Genomic DNA, 24,612 nt, shown 5'->3' on the forward strand with positions numbered 1-24,612 from the left:
CATTCTAAAGTAGTCGTTTAATTATTGAAGTTTTCTCTGCACGGTAAAGTACACTGATAATTTGTGCAAATCAAACAAAACACAGTTATAACCTGTTTAGACAGAGACAACCTTCATCTCTAAGCTTCTTGTGTTCAATTATACCTCTTTCTATACATAATTGTGTTAATAAATCACTAAACACACCATACAGCATCATCGCAGGAGCAGCAAGAGGTCGATCCATGATATTCTGCATTTCAGTGAAAAACTTTCAAACTTAAGTTACTGTCCAACCTATAATTTTATTTAGATGGCAGCTTTCCGTTCGCAATGATCATGAGCTACAAAAGCTTTGTCTATAATATGAAAAACTAGGATTTCCAAAAGTAGATGAGCAGGTAGGTACGTATCTCTTTGAGATTAACTCTAGCAGAGAGACATTAAGGGGAAAAGAGCTTTTTTTTTTTTTTTTTTTTCATCTGACATAATTGACAATCAGTCCGTCAATAGCTTTGATTAGAATTATACAGTATTGAAATGCATCTCACTTACTTGACATCATGACAAGAAAGAAAGAGGGGAAAACAAACAAACAAACAAAGCAAAAATGAGGGTGGAAATGGGTTATATCTGAAAAAGAATAATAATCATACACAATCATCCAGTAGTACGTTAGCATTCAACAAGACAAAAATTATAATAATAATAATAAAGTGAAGTTGACAGAATATCAGTATTAAAAAGAAAAGAATTGGTAACAATCTAGTGCAAGTTTCCACTAAAACATCAATCAGTGTCAGAACATCTGTAACAACTGTGCCCAAGCTTCAGGAGCGGCTGGGTTGATCTCACAAAAATTCATATTCAAAAGTTCATATTTCACCCCAAATCAAAAGAAAAATAAGACCTTTTGCAGATAGAAAACAAAGCCTTTTTTAGCGCTACCTAATTGATTAATCACAATTAATTTGCATCCACACTCTAAAAAATGCTGGGTTGTTTTAACCCAATTTTGGGTCAAATATGGTCAAACCCAAATGTTGGGTTAAAAATGGAATTATAAAATGTAACCCAACAGCTGAGTTTGTCCACATTTGACCCAAAGTTGGGTTAAAACATCCCAGCAGTTTTTAGAGTGTAACATAAAAGGCTGTTAAAATATATGTGTGTACAAATCTATCTAATATATATATATATATATATATATATATATATATATATATATATATATATATATGTATATGTGTGTGTATGTGTGTATATATATATATATATATATATATACACACATACACATTATAGAAATAAACTTTTATGTCAGATGCGATTAATTGATTTGACAGACCTACTTTTTTCCATTGTGACTTTTTTTTCATGACCATTACTGTCAAAAAAAGTATTTTATTTATGCAAAATATTCTTTTGATTTTGCGGTTAAACATTTATTTTTGAGATTCAGCGCATCACCTACACTTATTAAAGCATCCCATACTACCCCTTGAAATTCATCATTAATCAAAAATATTCTTGTGCTTCGTGAAATTTGTCTTAAAAAGCAGAGTGACAACGTGAAAGCACGGAAACGAACAAAAATGTTACCAACTCCACAACAAACGTTCTAGAAGTGCACATCTGCACACTTTAGTGCAGTTACAGGCCTATATATGATGACTATTAAATAGTGAGATTTAGAATAAACGTTCAAAACGGATTCCTTTGAATATCTTAATAGGTAAAAATACAATCTGGTTGCATTACAATGTCTTCAGAGTAATTCTTCTGTGCGGCAGCACACACACAGTCACCTATGGCACAGTGGTTTCAGAACACACACTTCATTTTCACTGATCGAGGATCTAGACCTCGACCTACGACTGGAGAACTGGCAGCCCGCCAGGATATCTGCACTTTTTTCCCCACATTGGTAATAGACATCCAGGATACTTCTCTGTGTACTTTCTCATTTGAACTAAACTGCATAAATAAAAAGTGAAGCATTTGTTAATAATAACCAATAAGGTAAATCTGCATGTTAAGCCAGGCGTGTAAAAAGATGATTGCAGTTTTTGCACTGAATGTCACATAAATACAGAAGATACGGGAGCTTTCACACAGGCTGCAATTACATTTGCTGCATCATAACAACCTATTATGCTCAATATTTCATGGCTTAGTTTCTTTGAAATGCTGAGGTGAATAAAAAGATGTCCAGAGGTTACATTTAAACCCAAATTGAAACGGAAAAATATTTTTGCATGAAGAAAATACAAACTAGTGTTAGGACCATTAATTATTATTATTATTTTTTTTTTTTGCATTACAGCATTATTTTCATGACTATTAAAAACATTTTTTTTTTATTTAAATCAGTATAAAGCCAGTACAACAAATAATGCTGTTATGTTTTTTTCTTCACATTTCAGTAATGAGATTGATGTTTTATGTTCATTAAGGTAATGAGAATTATGGGAAAATCTGCTTAATTGTCATGCTAATAATTTTAGAATGCATATATATATATATATAAAATTATAGTCCTAAAAAAAGCGTAATTTTCTTCATGCAAAATATAATAAAAAAATGTTTTGGGGGATTGTGGGGTGCAACATGAGCTGGACAGATAATATTCACTTTTTTAAACAAAAACCCCTAATACTCTTAACTGTTTGGGGGAACAAATGAAGAGAATTACCCTGTCCATTTAGGCACGGGTCAAAGGGCAGATCTAATAAATCCGAGCACTCACAAAGATCTGATTGTGCTGCTGCAACTTCACACACAAACTTAAACGTGTCAAAAGAATCCAATTTCAGTCTATTGTAGATAATGACCAATCAGAAATGTTTCCAACACTCGTCTCTCTTTTGACCTACGTTTCACAGATTGAGTCCGATCACATCTTCCCTCTGTTATCTGCTGTCCAGTTTTCTCCCAGTGTAATGAACACCTTGTTGACCCTTGATGTCACAGTCATGTGATAAGCAAACACAAGAACAGCTGAAGTGTTTCATGATGGTCAGATGGTTTACAGGTTGGCCTCCCTCTTGTCTTTGCTGGGCGATGGCTTCATAGCATCTTTTCCAGGCTTCCCATTGGTCGAGGCGGCAGCTGCAGCAGCAGTGGATTCTATGGCGACTGCTGCGACACGTTTGATTGGTTCATCCGCTTTAGAGCGTTCCTCTGGGCTGGGCTGGGAGGGCGGGGCCTGTTCGGCGGAGGGCGGGGCTATGAGCTCCTGCTGTAGCTTGTGACTCTGAAGGAGGCGGAGCTGAACACGCAGTTCCAATATGGCCTCCTGTTCCTCATGGATGGCCTGATTCAGATGAGTGTTTTTATTCTGCAGAGAAAACCAAAAACATACAGCTCTCATCATGAGACTGATACACAGAATCAGTTCTTTTCTTCCCTATTGTGACAAGTGAAATGGCTTCTCAAACAAGAAAAACTGTTGATTTTCACCATGGGGAATTAATTGGATCATTGTTGTTTGCTAATTGCTGCGATCTCATATGAGTGACAGGTTGCTGGAGGCATTTCTGTCCCGCCTTCACACTGATGCACTCATCAAAAGAGAAGAGATGTCATTGTGAGGGAGAGAGGAAGTTAATATTTTTGATTAAACATTATGAGGGCACATGAACAAAAAATAATGATGAGCATGGATAAATAATATAATACTGCAATATTCCATTAAAAAAGTGTTCATTCAATTCAATTGCTTTTGTGATCACAGATGTGTTGACGTCACAGTAAGGGGACATTTGGAACGGCTTATTTTCAGGCGTATTTTTGCAAACCCCACACATGACTGGTGACGATCTGCCCTATTAGCATAGATCACACCCTGAGTGAGCCATATACAGTCTGCCATGATTATATCCTCACTTTAGCACCTATTGATATAATGTCAGCGCCACATAAACATTAAAAAAATTCTGTTTTTAGATGTACTAATGAACAAAAGAGTATCCATAGACTCCCGGCATTCCTGCCACTGAGGACACATTGGATTAAGTTTTATGAAGCAAATGTGCCGAAGAAACTAGGTAAAGTCTTTTTTACACCTGACTGCTTCGCAAACGAGGGTCAGTTTAAAGCTGGATTTGCACAAAAGTTGATTCTGAAAGATGGGCCAATACCGACATCCTACTACAGTTCCCACATGAGCACCTGTACAACAATTTATGATGGAACATGCTAATCGATAAGTTGAATAAAGTTAACTTCACACAACAACTACATAAATTCATCAACTGAACATTCAGAAACGTCCTAAAAGTTGTAACTCCTTCCTGAGTCTCTCCATCTGTGTCTGGCAATGTAGCTGAACACCACTACTGACGATTTCTGACATTTTGGCTGCGTGAGATTCTCCGGTTTTGTTGCGAATCACGAGCTGTAAAAGCTCTTCCCTCTTCTGGAAAGGGGGCGGAGAGCAGCAGCTCATTTGCATTTAAAGGTGCATACACAAAAACTATGCGTTTTTTGCTCACACCCAAATCGGGACAAATTGGACATGATATAATAAATCATTTGTGGGGTATTTTGAGCTGGAACTTCACAGACACATTATGGGGAGACCTGAGACTTATATATCTTGCAAAAAGAGGCATAATATGTCCCCTTTAAAGCTAGCAGCAGTAACTAATGTCAATTAAATAAAATGTTCACAAATCTTGTGTTCCTTCTTCTCACCTCTAGTTCTTCGTTCTGTTTCTGCAGGTCTTCCAGAATCATCTGCAGCTCCTCTTCATCTTCACTCTCGCTCTCGCTATCTGATGAATACTCCTCTGTTTCACTGCGGCCCTGCTGACGGCTGTGTGTGTGTCATTTCAAGCAGAAAAATGGAAGATAAAGAGTAATGACGACCCTTGCATGTTTCAGATCTGCTGCACAGCAGCCATAACTATAAAACCAAAACGTTGCTTCCCACAGAAATCAAATGAATACAAACAAGCATAATAATTAGCAACAGATTTCCCTGTGAGTGAACTCTCACCTTTGTATATCTGCGATCTCACCACGCAATCGTTCAATTTCTTCTTTCTCTGTGGCGATTTGCCGCCGCAGAACCTGCTCCAGAGATATCAGTTCCTCTTGCTCTGTTAGGATCTCATTCTCCTGCAGGGGGCGGCAGAGAAACAAATCAAACAACACACAGACAGAATCTTTGGCTGCATCCAAATTCACATACTACACTTTGTAAACTCTTTTTTTCTGAGTGTGTAGCAGAACAGTAGAATTTGGCCTGAAAAAAGGCCCTTTTGTCACATCCTGCTTACACGACTTACATGACTGCCATCTGTACATTTTCTGTGACTTACTGTAGGTTCATGTTACAAACGGCTGTTTAAAGGAACATGCCGACTTTTTGTGACTTTAGCTTATTCAGCGTATCCCCCAGAGTTAGATAAGTCCATACATACCCTTCTTATCTCCGTGCGTGCCGTAACTCTGTCCGACGCACCCACTAGCTTAGCACAAAGACTGGAGGTAAACGGCTCCAGCTTGTACATTGTATATTCACAGCGTGTACAAATAACAAGGTCACATGAGACGCAGCCATCTTCTAACCGTATACATACTGGGAACTGTATTCTCAGAAGGCGAAGCACTGCTACTTGGGCGGAGTGATTAGTCAAGTCAAGTCAACTTCATTTATATAGCGCTTTTAACAATGTAGATTGTTTCAAAGCGGCTTTACAGTGATTAGTGCAACACTCTGAGCGAACTTTCTGCTCCTCATCACGGGGCTTCTCAGGCGCTGAGAGCAAATCACTCCGCAGAAGTAGCAGTGCTTCGCCTTCTGAGAATATAGTTCCCAGTATGTATACGGTTAGAAGATGGCTGTGTCTCATGTGACCTTGTTATTTGTACACGCTGTGACTATACAAATCACAACATGTAAATAGGAAAATATTGGCGTTATTTTGTCACTTATTGGGATCAGTATGCTAGCTGGAGCCGTTTACCTCCAGTCTTTGTGTTAAGCTAGGCTAGCGGTGGGTGCGTCAGACAGAGTTACGGCACGCACGGAGATGAAAGTGGTATGTATGGACTAGGGCTGTCCGTTAAACGCGTTATTAACGGCATTAACGCAAACCCATTTTAACGGCATCAATTTTTTTTATTGCGAAATTAACGCCTAGCAAACTTTGTCGTTTTTTTCACATGTTTTTGCAACAACACCGGATCTAGCTAGACCAGAAACAAAACAACATGCACGCCGCACACACTTGTTTGTGCTTGCAAACCGGCCAAAGAGTGCACGAGAAGCGTCTAGGGCGACTCGTATCGCACATCGGACGCGCACTTTCTCAGTTTATGGCCAGCAATAAAAACGCAGAACGGCGCCGTCGTTGTGTGTACACTCATAGACAATAATGTGCTCGAATTTTAAATACAAGGCGCTGCGCTTCTCGTCAATGCAGCACATCCAGTCTGAAATACCACTTGATGGTCAAGCACACACACAGCTGATGCGTTTCTACGCCCACCCGTCAATATCAGTAACGTTACCTCATCAGTATTTCTTTCACCCTTTTATTGATGGACAGTGTTACATTGTGTGAGAGATTATTTGCTCCAAGTGAGAATGTTAGTGTGAAATTGAGCACAGTATATGCCAATGTTGTTTTCAATAAAAAACATTTGCACAAAGCAAGCCGATCCACTTTTCCATATTGATAAGAGCATTAAAATGAGAAAAAATAATGGGACAAAAAGAAATCAAGAGACATTTAGAATAGATAACAATGTGTGATTAATCGCGAGTTAACTATGACATTAATGTGATTAATCACGATTAAATATTTTAATCGTTTGACAGCCCTAGTATGGACTTATCTAACTTTGGGGGATACGGTGAATAAGCTAAGTCAGCGTGCTCCTTTAAAGTACAATGCAACCATTTATTGCTTATCACTGACCAGCTGATTTGTCTATCTGTCAGAGAGCTGTTTGAGTGTGGATCCAGCATCTAAAACGCAGTGAAAGTGGCAGTAGCGTCTGAACAGGTGGTCTCACCTGAGCCAGGAGAAGATTAATGACTTCCTCCTCGTTCTCAGACATCTCCTCCTTTGATACGTCCTCTTTAGACAGGCTGGCGATTTCCTGTGCGATTTTAGTCTCGCACTCCTGCAGATTCAGAAGGACAGAGAATAAATGACACATCAGGACGTTTCTGGGAGTGCGGCATGATAAATAATGTGGTTTAAATTAAAGTTTATAGTTGAAAATATTTGTTTTTAGTGGCCAGTTTCTTAAAGAAATGGAACTACAATAAAGTTGGTTGTGAGTAATCTGTTCATTCATATACACCAACATTCAAAAGTCTGGAGTCGGTAAGATTTGTTAATGTTTTTTAAAGTCTTTTAAGCTCACACAGCTTCATTTATGTGACCAAAAATACAGTAAAAAAACAAATTGTCACATGATACTTCAAATATCACTCCAATATGATGATTTGCTGCTCCAAAAACATTTCTGATTATTATTAATGTTGAAAACAGTTTTGCTGCTTCATATTTTTGTGGAAACTGTGATTATTGATGAATAGAAAGTTCAAAAGAACAGCATTTAATAGAAATAGAAACCTTTGGCAACATTATAAATGTCTTTAGTGTCACTTTTGATCAATTTAATGAATCTTTGCTGAATAAAAGTATTCATTTAATTTCTTTAAAAAATAAAAACCTCTACTGATCCCAAACTTTTGAAAGGTAGTGTAGTATAGTGCATTACTCTCAATCTCTCTCTTTCCTTTTCAAAATTATTTTATTACTGATTTTTCAACTAAACGTATTAAAGAAATATAGCAGAAAATAAAATAAAAAACAGAACAATGGCTATACATTATTTACATTACAGTACTCAATCCATTTATCCCAATAAATTATAAATGGATCCAATTTAAAGGTTCTTCCATATTGTATATTTCCTTAATTTCTACCCATTCTCTCTCTTGCTATCTCTATTTGGGTTTATAACTTTTCAAACTCTCATTTTATCTAAAACATCAAAAATATTCTCTGTAAGGATGCACATCTAGTTTTCTGCTAAACTCATCAGTTGTATTTGATGCTTCTCTTGCTCAGATTCTGTGTGTTCTGATGTGCAGTAAAGCAGGGGTCAGGGGTCAGAGTGTCGAGCTCTTGCCTGTCTCTTGGCCTCGCGGAGTTTGCGTTTCAGCGCGGTGACGATCCGCTGCACCTCCCAGAGTCTCTCCTCCTTGGACAGATCTTTCACACCGGCCTGCAGATCTCTGTGCAGACGGTTCAAGAGGAACTCCTGCAGAAAGACATGTGGACAGATGTGAAGACCCATAAGAACAAACACAAAATCACTAGTGATGCACTGAAATGTATTTTTTTACTGAAACCGAAATTAAAGCAACACCAAGGAACTTTTCCTCTTCGGTCGCCCTACAGGTTGGAAGCAGGATTGTCCATTACCGCTGTCGTAAATAATTTAGCCTACCGTCGCACGCACGCTCACTGTTTATCGGGCGCCGGCTTAGGAATGAACAATGTCCACAGACAAGGTAGAGTATGTTGCATGATTTTATGAAAGTATGATGTATTGCGACATCAGAAATGAAGAAAAACAAAATAATGACTATTGTAACGCTTGACGTAAAGCAAGTCAAATTTGTAGTTTTCTTATGTCTCATTAGAACTACAGAAACGCGACCCGATCTGGCAATCTTACAGTGTGTGTACAGTTTTCACCGTTAAGATGAAACACTGAAACGATTTTGGAAACATTATTTTAAGGTAAAACATCTTCCTTAGTGTTGCTTTAAAGTTTTCGGTCCCACTTTATATTAAGTGGCTTTAACTACTATGTACTAACATTGAAATTAATAATTTGATACAATGGACTTATTGTGTACATATATGTTTTTACATTGTACTTATATTTTAAAAATACCTGCTTGTAATTACAGCGGTAATTAATTTATGTAATTACATTTGTAATTACACTGTTGACCCTTCCTTACACCTTAAACCACCCTTAAACTTAAACATACCAGCACACCTGTCCTTAACCTTACCCGTATCACACCTCAATAGCAGCAAAAGTATTTTACAATACAACATAAACACAATAAGTACATTGTACTTATTTTTCTATGTAAGTACATAGTAGTTAAAGCCACTTAATATAAAGTGGGACCAAGTTTTCATTTAGCCGAAGCCCGAAACCCAAAACACAATTAAAGGCATCAACTTTGTATCAGATGTTTTTCCTAAAATTTTGTAGGAGAAATAAGAATAGACACAAATTAGTTACCGGTAATAGTTTTCATACAGTTAGAGTTTAGAGCTATAAAATGTGCATAACAGTTCAGATCATCTGGTATTGGAAAAATTTGATTAGAAATGTTGGAGTTTATATTGAGATATCTAACTCTTGATTGCCAGACACAAGTTGAGACATTATTGAGATCTCTTCTGAAACTCTAGTAGAGAGATTACTGATGTGTTTTTCTCAGGAGGAAAGAGAAACAGGAAACTGAGCATGAGAAAAATTGTAGCTTTAGATTCACACACTGAAGCGTCACATCAGGGCTGTTCACGCTGTTCCAACTGTTTTTATTTCCAGTCTCTCCACACTCACAGAGTTTGGATTCATCTCCTGTTTTGAATATCACGTGTGTTTCCCTGTTCACAAAGGACACATTTGCCTTTGACACATTCAAACTATTCATTTTATGTAAAGCATAAAACAAAACTTCTTCCATGTTACAGGTTCCTCTTCCAGGTAGAAGATACAATGTGAATCTATTTTTGAATGAAATTAAGTACATTGCTTTTTTAGTACTAAAAGTCTTTATGCATAAATTAAAAGCACTACAACAAATACTTCTATGTTATTTTTTAATACAGATGTTGTTGTTTTTTATTGTTTTTTTTGCATTAATGAGATTTGGAAGGAAAGCGCAAAATTGCATTTTCTGAAAAGGTGCATTATTTTTCCTTCATGCAAAACAATTTCTTTCTTTCTTTCTTTCTTTCTTTCTTTCTTTCTTTCTTTCTTTCTTTCTTTCTTTCTTTCTTTCTTTCTTTGACCTGTTGAAGGGTTTTGTGAGATTCACACGCTTGAAGGCATTTTTAAACTACATTGTACAGAGAAAAGTAAGTGAGGATAGGAGCAGGCTTCACTCAATGTATATGTTTAGAAACTTTAAGAGTGCTGGCCTGGATAATTAGAATTCGTAAAGTAGGAAAAAATGCTGCACTATGCATAAATACTTTTATTTGTACAGATTGTGCAAATAAAAGTATTTACCGGTATGCATAGTGCAGCCTCTTTCCTACTTTACAGAGCAAAGTAACTAAACAGTTGATGGTTGCCATTGACTTCCATAGAATGGGAAAAAATATATATACTATGGAAGTCAATGGCAACCATCAACTACTTGGTTACCCACATTCTTCAAAATATCATCTTCTGTGTTTAGCAGAAGAAGGAAATTCATATGGTTTATTTACTCATATGAGGATGAGTAAATGATGAAAGAATAAAAAATAAAAAAATCCTTTAAGACTTTTGAAGGGAAAAATCAGTTCAAATATCTGTCCTGTCCCATGTGTTTCAGTCCTGTGAATCACCTGTCTGCGGATCTCCTCTTTAATGCTCTTCTGGGTCTCCGGTAGCGTCGGCATGGTGGCCATATTGGACCAGCGCAGTGGATGGACGACCGGCTTCAGAGGCACATCACCGAACAGCTCACGGACATGTGTGAAAAACACGTACAGCACACGGTTCCCGATCTAGAAACCAGAGAGTGTTGTGTCATACAGGAATATGCAGTCATAGTAAACCTTAAAAAAGGTTTATGGGAGTTACATTTATGGTGTTATTGCCCAATAATGTTCCACCCCCCTCTTCTCCACATCATTTGCAGATGCTTCTCAAATAAAACTGACCCCAAACAAAGACCTCATTAGCAATATGAGGGCACCTCCATCCTACATGTCCCCTGTGGGACTGTAAAGTAGGACAACCTTCAGTTCGAGAGCAGAAACACATCAGAAACTCTCCACTGGAACAGTGAGTGTATACCGTGGTTTTATTATACTAAACTTCCCATCAAAGAATCTTTACTGTGCAGTGTACATCCATACAGGGTACAAAAGCAGCTTTTTGCCACACCTGTACATAATGTATTGAAAATGTACAAAATAGTACATATGGAAAAATAATCTGTATTATTTATGATATTTAATCTGAGAGGCAATATTATTGAGTAATATAAGAAACTTGAAATGTTGAATTTAAAATAATAATAAGTCTTGCTAATCAATCAAATCATATAGCCTAAGGATAAATGTTTATCCATAGGCCTAAAACAAATATTTTGTAAATGTTTAACACATTATATATAATTTAGTGAAATATTTTTTACTTTTTAATATACATATTATATATATATATATATATATATATATATATATATATATATATATATATATATATATATATATATATATTAATAATGTATCATAAATTGTATGTAATGTGTTGAATATTTACAAAATATTGCAAATGGAAAAAGGTCCAAAACTGTTCATGATATTTACTCAGCTAAAGCTAATTTGTTTTAATGTGAGAAAAAAGGAATGTGTAGAGTGATATGAGAAACAACTAATTTATGAGAAAGAAAAAATAATAACAACAATACAAATTAGTCTTGTTAATATTTGGAGAACTCAGAATAAAATGAACAGAATGATCAAATCTAGAACTGATGATCAAAACATCACCTGTATATTCTAAGCTCACCTGTACAGTGGGATTGAGTACAATAGAGATGTTCTGGATGTTCATCTTGGTGTCGATTTCGCGGGCGATGACGTGGTCCATGTGAGTGATGAGCCAGGCCAGGAGGAGTCTGCTCCCCGAGGGCACTTCCCCCAGAAGCCTCTGAAACTCCTGCAGCTTCTCTGCCTCGCTGGGCCGCCCGCAGGCCTCCTCGAAGCGCAGGACCAGTTCCTTACCCAGCAGGTTATCGGGCAGCTCTCGCAGGTACTGCTTCAACAGGCTGGCCACTGTGTGTGGATCATACTCCTCCAGACATGGACACTCCTCACGGTCGTACGCCGCTTTCAGCTCGTCAACCTTAGACTTCATACCTATAGAAACAACACCAGAGTGTCAAAAGCTGCAAGGTACATTTGATTTTGACTTTTTATGTCTGTGAAAAGAGCAGATAAAAGAAAAGCTGCTGAGGCACATGTATTCACTGTCAGATGTTCGTAACACATTTTAGATATTAGTTTCCAAACATTCGCTTTGTGTCAGCAGTCTAGCATAGCTTTCGTTGACTAATACTCTTTTATCACAAGAGGACCAAAAAGAGATCCAAGCCCACTAATGAGGTAGAGATGATTAAACAAATTTGTTCAAAAGTTAAAATTATTGTCTGCAATAACTGACTTCAAGTGTAAGTTGTTCACCCAAAAATGAACATTATATCCATCCTAGGTTTATAAGACATTTTAATCTTACAGCCAAACACAATCAGAGTTATATTAAAAAATATCCTGGCTCTTACAAGCTTTATAATGAGAGTGTATACAGATGAAACTCGAAAAATTTGAATATCGTGCAAAGGTTCATTTCAGTAATTCAACTTAAAGGTGAAACTAATATATTATATAGACTCAAGCCTTTATTTGTTATAATTTTGATGATTATGACTTACAGCTTATGAAAACCTTTTCACAATATTCAAATTTTTCGAGTTTCACCTGTAGTACCATAGATTTTGAAGCCCAAAAAAGCGCATTCAACCAACATAAAAGTAATCCATACAGCTCCAGAGGGTTAATAAAGGCCTTCTGAAGTAAAGCGATGTGTTTTTGTAAGAAAAATATATTTTTTTATGATGGATGGGTGCACTTTTTTGCACTTCAAAATCTATTGTACCATTCACTCCCTTTATAAAGCTTGGAAGAGCCTGGATATTTTTTTAAATAACCCCAATTGTTTTTGGCTGAAAGAACAAAGTCATGCACCTAGGATGACTTGAGGATGAGTAAATTATGGGATCATTTTAATTTTTGGGTGAACTAACCCTTTAAAGTTGAAACCAACCCAGAATATTCCTTTAAATAAACAAACATGACATTTCAGTTCAGTTCACAGGAAGTAGAAGAGGGTCGTACCAGAGACACGATAGATGCCTTCACATTTCATGCCGTAGCTCTCGATGTAGTCCACACACTCTCTGAAGACGGCCGGGAGCTGTATACCATCGTACAGCGCTGTTCTCCTCACCGCTTCCACTAAAGGCGCTCCAAAGATCGGCCGCAATGTCGTCGTCATCGCCGTCGTCGTCTCCGTGATCACAGGTTCAGGCTCTGTGCTTGGCTTTTTCTTCTTTTTCTTCTCTTTCCACTGTTTCACCACGTCCGCTGCCGTCAGGTCTTTAGACTTCTTTTCCTTGGCCTTCTCCTCTTTAGGTCCCTTCTCCTTCACTTTAAAATCCTTTTCTTTCTTCTTGGAGAAACTGGGCTTCTTGAAGACGTGGATGCCCTTGGATCGCTTCATCTTAGACGGGCTCTCGGCCTCATCGGCAGAGCTGTCCTCCTGGAAAGCGGCGTATCCCTCAGCTACAGGGAGAGGAGATAAAAAAGAAGAGATAAAGAGACTAAACCAGAAGAGAAGAGAAGAGAAGAGAAGAGAAGAGAAGAGAAGAGAAGAGAAGAGAAGAGAAGAGAAGAGAAGAGAAGAGAAGAGAAGAGAAGAGAAATCTTTCTTCCAGGACCTGATGCTGCTAAAGAGAAAACGTCCTATTAACAGCTGTGCAAAATTTACTGTCTCACCGTCTGTGTCTCTCAAGGTTAGGCGAGACTGAAATGAGCAGAACGAAAGGCACAGAAAACTGCTCTAAAGAGGTCAGCTAACAATTTAGCAATATCCCCCCCTGTGCCAGTTCTTTTTTTAGTGATCCATTTCCTCGTCCTGACACCGACTTCTCCCCGAGCAGCACAGTATTCGGCTGCTCACGAACACCCCTCCTCAGCCACTGTAACACACCTACAGGGTGTGTCCTTAAAGCTCCATCACTTCCTGCTTGTGTGCAATAGGCTGCTGTAAGGCAGCTAAATATAGTGGCATGCAAAATAAAGAATTCACTCTGAAGCGGCACAGAAACTGGAGCATTTGCACATCGAGGGCAGAAGGGCATACTATGAACTAGAGCTGGGTTATTTAGCTACAAAAAAAATATATGTATATATATATATATATATATATTTTTTTTTTTTTTCTCAGCCTTTTGATGACATTTGATACATACAGTTAGCCTAGAAATCTAGACGCACCCTAGCGGCAGCAAAATGTATTTTGCAGCCAGGGCAGTCTAGCAACTCTCCATAGACCTTCTAGCTGCAAAAACCTAAATTGGGTCAGGACTCAGGCCAATCACGTTGTGTATAGAGTCAGCGGGCGGGCTTAACATATGACGACAGAGTTGCGACGGCTGCCACTTGAAAACAAAGAATGGCGGCTGCGGATGGAGAACAGAGGTCTTTCGAATCGGCTTTGGCCGCGACTCTGGAGGACTTGGAGTTAAGTTTTTTTTCTTTAAGAAAAGAGCAAAGAACGGCACTTAAGTCATTCTTAAAAAAGGAAGAAGACCGCTCTGACTACGTCACCTTCTTCGTTGCTCTGGTTGGTTGTAGCGCTATCCTATTGCGTGCAGAGGGATTTTGAGAGACAACCGTTTATCCCGCCCCTCGGATTAAGCCGCGTCTATGGAGAGTTGCCAGACTAAACATCTTGATGTAAGTCTGGCTTGCCAGGGTAACATACAGTAGTAATACCAGTCAAAAGTTTGGGGTTGGTAAGATTTTTTTTAGGTGTTTGAAAGAAGCCTCTTTTGCTCACTAAGGCTGCAATTATTTGATTAAAATTACTGTAAAAACAGTAATTTTGTGAAATATTATTACAATTTAAAATGTTTTCTATTTGAATATTTTTCAGGTAATTTTTTCCTGTGACCAAAACCGAATTTTTAGCATCATTACTCCAGTCTTCAGTGTCACACGATCCTTCAGAAATCATTCAAATATGTAGATTTGCTGCTCAAGAAACATTTATGATTATTATTAATAATGAAAGCAGTTGTGCTGCTTAATATTTTTGTGGAAATTATGATTTAATTCCTTTTTTTCAGGATTTTTCTTTGATAAATCACAAAAAGACATTTGTTTATTTAAAATAGAAAACATAACTGCCTTTTCTGTCCCTTTTCATCAATTTAATGCATCCTTGCTGAATAAAAGTACTAATTTCTTGAAATAAACAAACCTTACTAGTACCATAATTTTAATTTCAACCAAAAATGTGCTAAAAATAATCCAGGCAAGCAAGAACACAAGCAACAAATCTATTTCCGCATTTTAATTTATATTAATATTTAATATGCACATATAGTTTAGAAAATTAGCACACAGAGTGTGATTTATGCTAATTAACATAAACAGTCAAATTTGTTAATTGTGTTGATGCAAATGAATAACTGAATCATAATATTGATTTGATTGACAGAGACAAACCAAAAGAATCTTAAAAGCATGTTTGCTACTGAAATTCAAAACCATAGATGAAAGACAAGAAATGATTGTGACACAATCGAATGACTTGAAAAGCAAAGATCTACAGTGGCTCCAAAAGGCATTCAGATACTTCAAATGTCTGAATATGATTGCACTAAATAATAAAATATTAAAATGTTTCAAGATTCGAAACAAAACAACTTTTTGTTAAATGTTTTGCATGATAAGTGTGCCTGTGCTTTCTCTATTCCCTTTCTTTTTATGTAATAACATGTAATAACAAAGTCTTTATTTACATCAGAGCATCAGGCCTTGTTGAGTGTAAATATGGAGTGTGTGTGTGTGTGTGTGTGTGTGTGTGTGTGTGTGTGTGTGTGTGTGTGTGTGTGTGTGTGTATCTTACTGCGTTTCTCCTTCTTCTTAAACTTGTTCTTCTTCTTGTTGTGCTCCTTCTCGTCATCGGACACCACGTCGGGCGGCTCATGGTGGTGTCCGTCGTGAGGGGGCGAGGGGTCGCCCGTGCGGTACAGACCTGGGAACTTCGTAGGGCTGATCTCTTCAGAGCTCGGGGTACGTGCCACACCCCCGGCATGCTCCGCCCTCCTCTGCTCCACAGGACTGCTACTGGGTGGCAGGAAACACTCCGTCATCTCTGCGCTGCCCTGCTATTGGCTCCTCGCAGCACGATGCCCTGGGATTGGCTGTTCGCTCTGATGACGCATTACCTCTCCATGTCACCTGAACAGGAGAAATATAGACAAGTTGTTTAAATACAATTGCCATTTTTATTGACACTCTTTCTGATGCACAATGGTGAATCTGAAATGTAAGAACTGCGCAAAAAAAACCTACACTGTGTTTGTTGAAACACATTTTGAGCACATGAACCTCTCATGGCAGCATGTTTTTTTTTTTTAAGCAGCAGTTTTCTTAAATCAGATGAACAGATAACCTTCAAATAGGGGTCTCTTAAAACCCCTTCTGTAAACTGTATGACATTATGTGCTACTAAATGTTCAGATCTGCTAATGTAACTTTTTAACACTGAAAACACTGTCCTCTAGTGACCATAATGCTTGTTGCATCTTTATTGCAATAACAGGATCCTAGAACTCTGTCACTAAAATTAAAAAAGGGGTTTATTGGTCGAGAAGTACAAACTTCAAACCACAAAAGCCACCTTCTTCATATCCAACAATATCAAAAAATTCCTTGATCATTTATTGAATTATTACAATTTATGATTAAAGACCCAACAACACCAAAAAAAAAAAACTGAAATTAGAGAAAGCTATGAAAATTATGTCATCATTTACTCACCCTCATGTTGTTCCAAACCTGTATGAGTTTCTTTCTTCTGAACACAAAAAAGGAAGATATTTTAAAGAATGTAGGTCACCAGACAGTTAACGGCACCCATTGACTTCCCCTTTTTTTTTACTATGGAAGTCAACGGCTACCGCCAGTTGTTTGATTACCAACATTCTTTAAAATATCTTCTTTTGTGTGTTCAATAGAAGAAAGAAACTCATACAGGTTTGGAACAACACAAGAGTGAGTAAACGATGACAAATTTATCATTTTTGGGTGAACTATCCCTTTAAATAAACTCTCTCAGTTTCATATTGTAAACACTAAAAATATAGTACCAACTAGTAGCACTTTGAGCTACAATCTTTGTCATCTATACATTATTATTTTACTTAAGTAAAAATAATTAACTGTAGAAGCATATTTTGTTAGGCCCACATCCACAAAAGCCCATTTGTGTCCATAAATACCAGCAAAAGCTCAAACATTACCAGCAAGATTAGATCTCATTAAAACCAAAAAAGGGGGTGGAAAAATAAGAATGCAAGTTGAAAAAGTACAATCATATCAGAAGCGGACGGAGCAAGTTATTACATATCAATAGAAAAAAATACGGGAACCAACTTTTTTCTTTAGAATAACTCATCTCATCTCAAATGAATAATCTCAATTAGATCTAAAACATGTATTTAGATAGTAAATAGGGTCACTTTTGAGTTCGTTCACTTTAAAAGAGTTCAGATCAATCACAAAAGTCTCTAAATCATGATAACATACATTTATATTAACAATATTCATAGACAACTCTTTTTTATCTGTATAAGGTAGTTTAAACAACTCTGCTGTGTGACAACTGAGTACAAAAATGAAGATAATTAAAAGGTGCATGTAAAATGATTATATATGTGTGTATGAGAGAGAGAGAGAGAGAGAGAGAGAGAGAGAGAGAGAGAGAGAGAGAGAGAGAGAGAGAGAGAGAGATTATTTTAACTGCGGGCCCTGCCCCTAATAAATCAACAAAAAAATCAACAAAAAGAATGTAAGGTGATAAGCAATCACCTTACATTCAAAACAGAGGGACACGGCTTTAACTCACACAACCATAGTGATTTAAAGGCATTTCGACAGATTATAAAGAAAAGATTTTCTCCACTAAAGAACAGAATAAATCTTTCCTGACAGCAGCTGTTTCGTTGAATTGAACACAAGCCAGACCATATGACAGATTATTTTAAAAAACAATGAATGAAACGGACTTAAAAGATGCATTTCCACCAAGAAAACGTTTAACAACAACAATGATTATAACTAAATATTCAAAAGTAATAAAGGGAGATTCATAGCTTAGCATGTCTGCTAACGAACCTCGGATTTTATGGACAAAGTCGACATTTAAAATTATTAAAAGATTAATACGCTGTATGAACGAGAAAATAAGACATCATGCTGATAAAATATTAGAGAATAATTATACATATATTAAGAAAAATAATCCGTGCACAAACCTTCTATGACAATGTAACAGCTGCACTTCCTGTAGCTTGTTTACGTCCCATCTGACACGCGCGCATGCGCAGTTGCAGCCTTCTTGAATTATGGGAGCTCGAGTTTGAGTTCTCTATGCACTTGCCACCTTTTTATTTTTAATATAATGTTTGGATAAGTTTGAGGACATTATTTCTCGTTTATATCACAAACAATAAAAAGAAGATGTAAGGATTTTGTTCTACATATAGACCTACTATCTCTTTCTATAAAATAAATATGTTCAGTGTTTTCTATGCGCCAATAGGCCAGCAGATGTAGCTGTTGAGCAACAGACCAACAGTGCAGTATTACAGTAATATAACTGTGAGTTCATTCATGTCTATGTGGGGAACATATGTTCCTTAGTAACAGAAAAACAGACCTTCCTCTGGTTAGATCATTTTAGGGATTGCCATGAAATCACATTAATGATTCAGGCATTATCGTTTTGTTTATGGTCGTGAGAAAGATTATCTGAGACGCCAGATAAGAGTTTGGACAGATTGTACAGCATCCATCATAAAACTGCAGTATACATGCTTAACTGTATGAGTCAGTGGTTACAGTCGAAACTGGTACCAGTGTTATTTAATATTGAGATACTAATAGAGTTTTTATTCACATTTTGAATTAGTTTTCCTTTTTATATTTTCCATTAAAATTTTAGTTTTAGTCATTTTGTTGTGTTTTCGTCATTATTGTAAAGTTACTATTTTTATTTGTATGTATGTATGTCGTTTTTATTATTTATTATTTCAGTTTTAGTCATTTTAGTACATCACAACTAAATAAAAAATACAAAATATTGTTTTGGCAACTAGCTAACTTTCCATTCAAGTATTTAATTGTTGATTGTTTTTTTTGTTTTGTTTTTGCCTGAAATTGTTTTTACACCACCTTACTTGACCTTTGACCCTCCTTCCATCTTGATAAAACCACATGACAATAAAACCCTTTAAGAGCGTCTGGCAACCATATTCGGTGTGTTTCTTCACTGCATTTGGCCAAACATTGCTTTCAAAAATGCATGACAGCTCTGATGTGTATTATAACAAATACCATGGAAATACATGAACGTTATTGTTTCATTTTTAAAAAGTTTCTTTCTGCATTGGATTTATTTGATGCCAGAGCTGTTTAAATTGGTTTCTGTTCTAAAACACACACACACACACACACACACGCACACACACATCAAAATGAAGGCAACACCTGACACACACAAACTCATACAATCACACAAATAGATAGATAAAATCTAAATCATTTTCTCTTCTTTTTAATCTCAATTCCTCTTTTGTGCATCCAGGATTTGGAGCGACGAGTTAATTGGTTTTCTTGACCTTTTTTGTGTGGAAGATTCTCTCTGAAGCATTTCTGTGGAAGAATTGTTCTGGTGTGAGACTTGAACTGCTTAACTTACAGACGCCCCACCGTTCACACACACGGGAGTCAGGAACATCAAAGATCCTCCTAATACCTTCAGTTACAGTGAACAAACAGCAAAGCCTCACTGTGTGTTCGACAGAGCCAATATGACCTTTGCCCTTGAATGTGAGCGCGTTTGAAAGAGCGTGCCTTCAGGCTTGTTTGCAGGCATGTCTGGAGAGGCATAAAGAAATATATTCTGATCCAGTGTTGTTTTAGGTTTTATTATAGTTTTATTCATATTTTTAATTGTTTTTCAACTTTTTTTTCATATTTTCCATTTTCATGTTCATTTTATAGTAAGTTTAATTTTCAGTTATTTTATGTCATGTCGTTTTATTTAATTATTTTAAATATTGCTATAGGTTTAATTTAGATGTATTTAATTTTTAGTTTAATTATTTTAGTGCTCCGACTAAAACTTATTTCAGTTCATTGCCAAGGCAACATCTCTAGTTAATTTTTTTCAACTAACAATTAAGTTTATTTTAGCTTTATTTTAATTACAGTTTTTTCCGACTGCTTACACACAAAATATTTTTATGTCACATGATTTTTGAAACCTCTCACTCAAAGTGCAAAACTACACACCAAATGTCCAAAACCATAAGCTATTAATCAGCCTTTGACTCAGTTTTCAATTGCATTAAACACTTTTTTCAAAACACTACACACAATTATCTTCCTAACACACAAAAATCTAGCAGGAATTTACTTGCTTTCCTTTTCCAAACACAACTAATCAAAATGCTACACTTATTCACCAGGTCACACACACACACACACACACACACGCGCTCCTCACATGTGCAAACACTAATTGCTTTACTGATCACTAATCACTGCTTTACTGTAGTATAGGCCTATAAACAGGTCAAAGGTCAGATTACTTGTTTTGAGCAATGGATGACCCCACACACAATTGCGTTCTTTACTGTATTGCAGTTTTTCTCGATTGTTTACACACATTTTCTGAAAGCATGCCTCATATTCTCAGAACACACACAAATCAAAAAACACACACAATGGCAAAACCCCTCAATTCTCCTGCAAAATTAAACTTTACAAATGACACACACAAACCATCATATGAATAGACATTTATAAGAACCAGTTGAACACTGATGAGCTCAATGGAAAACACTTCTTCTCCATTCATCATAATGACTGAGGCCTTTTTTTTTTTCAGTGTTACACTTACTACAGACAGTAGTACATACATAAGTGTGTTGTAAAATATTTGAGAATATTGTTTCTATACTCAGAACACATAAACACATCCCAAAGTTGCACATTCAGTGGTCCTACATACAAAACAACAGAAGAATTTACTGTATATGTAAATTCACCCCCCCCCCATTATTCATCTTAAATACTATTTTATTTAATGTCAGTGTATTTAAACAAGTCATCTTTATTATTTTCAGTCTGTGACTTTTAAGCTAAAAGCTTGGCAGACGAGATTTGGAGAAGGCAGATCTGAAAAGGTCGCGAGATTGGAAAAGAACGAAAATAGCGCGAGACGATTGATGAAGAGCATTGTTGTTGCTATTGTTACCGAGATTGTTTTAAGGTGTTGCAAGTGTACCTGAAATAAAACCCGACCCTAAATCTTCATAAAACGCACGTGTGGACCTCGTGTGTAACATATACAGTTACAGTAAAACTAAATTTGCTCCACTGAAGAGCTCACCTGTTGCCCTTTTATGCTAAAGCTCTGATTGCTGATTGTAAAACTGTGTGACGGGTGTTTGCCCGTGTGATAGTCAGTGTGCATGTTTGAATGGCAGTGTGTTCCTTGTGAAAACAAGAGATTTTCTGCATGAAAATTGTGACAAATGCAGAGAATGTTTTGAAAAAAGTGTGTTTTAGAGCTGCAGTTTGAGTGTAAAGCAGGAGTTGTGCTTGTAGTTTAGCAGAACTGGTTCTGGGGGTTGGTGAATGAGTTACATGTTGTGGTCATTGTGTCTCAAGTACCAGTATTTGTGTGTAAACAATTGAGAAAAACTGTAAATATTTTCTGTTTCTACATTGCATTGGTGTTTACAGTGTACTTGTTACCCCTCTCAGTGGATTACTTTCACTGTAGAACACTGTATTGAAATGTAGATATTAAACCAAAGAGCTTTAGATTTAGAACAGCAGTGTTTACATGGTACAGTATATCCAAAAATTCACTATTATGAAAGAAGTGTTTGCCATTTGATGCAAATGCTTCATTCTGACGTGTGTTTATGGCATTTTGAATGCAGTGTTACATTTTTAAAGGAGATGTGCGGCATTTTGCATGGCAGTTTTGGGAATTGTGTGTAGAGTTTTGAAAAAAGGTGACATAGTTTGAAAATGTGTGTAAGCAGTTGTAAAAAACTGTAGCAGAAATGTTTTAATAGTTTTAGTTTTAGATTTGGTTAACGATAATAACTGACCTTATTTTGTTTGTTTGCTTGTTTTTAAGTAAACATGCTGACAATAAACATCATGGGATAATGTTTACCCCAAAGAAAATTCATTTCTGTAAATGCTTTTCTTTGTTTTTACAACCTGAGTTGAAATGTTTTTATCTGGTAATTGACAGTATGTCACATAGAGCTCCAGCTGTATTGAATATTCATTCATGTTCAACTACTAGATGAATATTGTTTAGTTAATCACGTTTAGCAACACCAACAACTAAACAGTTGTTAAAAGTGTTTCTTGCACAAGAAAAGTATGCTGATTTTTGTCAAGCCAAACTAAATAATCGCTAAAACATGTCTGGAGTTTGTTCATGAATTATGTAACACTTTTCTCTGTTTTTCTGATGAGTATGGGCAGTTCCCAATATTAGCCTTATCCTCTGTGATAACGGCTGGGACACATACAGGATAAGCGTGCACTGATTGCACAGTTCAGACTTATTCAGCTTACGGTTTCGGTTTATCTGTGTGCCAAACCTCAGGTTAAGAGTCACGGAGACTGAATCTTTGCACATGCAGCATGTCTATTGCAGATTTCAGTACACACTGCAAGTCTACAAACATTTTCATGCAAACAAATTTGTCAAATACAAACAAATCATGGAATTCAAAAGAGAGATCACTTCTAATGCAACGCAATGAAAATGCAAAGAAATCAAATAGAGGTTTTCTCCCAAAAGTCTGTCATACACCTGTGGTTGGCAGTGACATGAATATTGTTTTGCAAATATTCCTGTAGTTTATTGTACAGACTGATCAGATGCATTTTAAACAATTGCAAAAAGCATCATTGGCCAACTTAAAAATGAACTTTATGGCAAAAACAAAACAAAAAACAAAGCAAATTTCACTGTTTTTGGCCCTGGCACATAATGTCCAGCTATAAAAATGATGTGATCAATAAGTTATGACAATATATATATTTTACTTTAACTAATCAAAATAAGTTAAGCAACTTTCAACTTTTTTTTTAAATAAGTTATACAAGATTCAACTATTTTTTTTTTAAGTCAGTTTAATGTAATTTAAGTTGAAATGACTTAAACATCCAAGTTGATTGTAATTAAAAATGTAAGGCAGCAACTTTTTTTTTACAGAGTAACATAATCTCACTAATCATATCATGTGAACGAGTATTCAGGTAAAATCACTCTATCATTCTGACTGGATTATAAGAGCAGGCTGATGGCCTCGCATGCAAGGAAATATTGCACCTGAAAGAACCGTTTACTGGATCATCAAGAACTTCAAGGAGAGATTCAACAGCAGTGAAGAAGTTTCCAGGACATCCAGTCCAGACAGCACCAGAATGTCTCCTCCATGCCACCACCAGTGCAGAGCTTGCCAAAGACACTGCCATGAATGCAAGAACAACTTCTCCCAACGAACCAGGAGGAATTGGTGATGATCTGAGCATTTTCCAGCATGACGCAGCACCATGTCTCGAGGCAAGAGTGATAATGAAGTGGCTCAGAGATCATTAGGGCTGAGGTCATACCTGAGGTCAATCCTCAAATTGTGATCAACTCCGGACACTAATAATGCAAAAAGTGATCGGCATTATTCAGGATTTGGCCCAGAAGCTGATATGCCAGAGCGAATGGCAGGTTTTGAAGAAGAAGGGGCAATATTGACTCTGTGCATGCAGTATATTCAATGTTTTTTGCTAATAAAAGCCTTTAAAACGTATGAAATGCTTACAGGTGAAACTCATCATTACATATTATATATTATATAGACTCATTACATGCAAAGTGAGATATTTCAAGCCTTTATTTGTTATCATTTTGATGATTATGCAAATCAACCCATCTAGCTTTGAGTCTCACTTCACAAACATCCTTGAAACTGCTCTTTAGAGGTTGATTCAAGTACACTCTAAAAAATGCTGGGTTGTTTTAACCCAATTTTGGGTCAAATATGGACAAACCCAGTCGTTAGGTAAAAATTTTATAATGCATTTTTAATCCAACGTTTGGGTTTGTCCACATTTGACCCAAAATTGGGTTAAAACAACCCAGCATTTTTTAGAGTGTATGCCATGGTTTACAGCTTATGAAAACCTTTTCACAATATTCTAATTTAAAATTTAGAAAGCTGTAAGCCATAATCATCAAAATTATAACACATAAAGGCTTGAAATATCTCACTTTGCATGTAATGAGTCTATATAATATATTAGTTTCACCTTTTAAGTTAAATTACTGAAATAAATGAACTTTTGCACCATTTTATAATTTTCGAGTTTCACCTATCATTGTTTTTCAGTATACCATAATATAATCTACAAATAACGAAGCAGCAAACTTTGTGAAACACAAACTTTATGTCAAAGA

The 24,612-nt window shown here is 36.5% G+C and overlaps 1 protein-coding gene across 1 annotated transcript; it reads right to left on the reverse strand.

Annotated features, from left to right (window-relative positions):
* Positions 1-1,343: 1,343 nt before the first annotated feature.
* On the reverse strand, positions 1,344-18,434 carry ralbp1 (ralA binding protein 1). The gene is made up of 10 exons (XM_079613739.1): positions 18,371-18,434; positions 15,958-16,292; positions 13,158-13,604; positions 11,773-12,122; positions 10,599-10,760; positions 8,140-8,271; positions 7,009-7,119; positions 4,982-5,103; positions 4,678-4,798; positions 1,344-3,319 (listed from the first exon to the last, which is right to left on the reverse strand). The coding sequence occupies exons 2-10, from the start codon at positions 16,202-16,204 to the stop codon at positions 3,008-3,010; spliced, it is 2,004 nt and encodes a 667-aa protein (XP_079469865.1). The 5' UTR covers positions 16,205-16,292; positions 18,371-18,434; the 3' UTR covers positions 1,344-3,007.
* Positions 18,435-24,612: the final 6,178 nt, after the last annotated feature.

This window comes from Phoxinus phoxinus (genome assembly GCF_949152265.1).
Source record: "Phoxinus phoxinus genome assembly, chromosome: 5".
Taxonomy (NCBI): domain Eukaryota; kingdom Metazoa; phylum Chordata; class Actinopteri; order Cypriniformes; family Leuciscidae; genus Phoxinus; species Phoxinus phoxinus.

Bases quoted from the DNA above. Each gene is read 5' to 3' on its own strand.
- ralbp1 (XM_079613739.1), bottom strand. From the start codon at position 16,204: ATGACGGAGTGTTTCCTGCCACCCAGTAGCAGTCCTGTGGAGCAGAGG. The intron at 7,120-8,139 runs GCAAGAGCTCGA...CTGAATCTGCAG, and splicing joins TCCGCGAGGCCAAGAGACAG to GAGTGCGAGACTAAAATCGC. The intron at 4,799-4,981 runs GTGAGAGTTCAC...ACACACACACAG, and splicing joins GAGATCGCAGATATACAAAG to CCGTCAGCAGGGCCGCAGTG.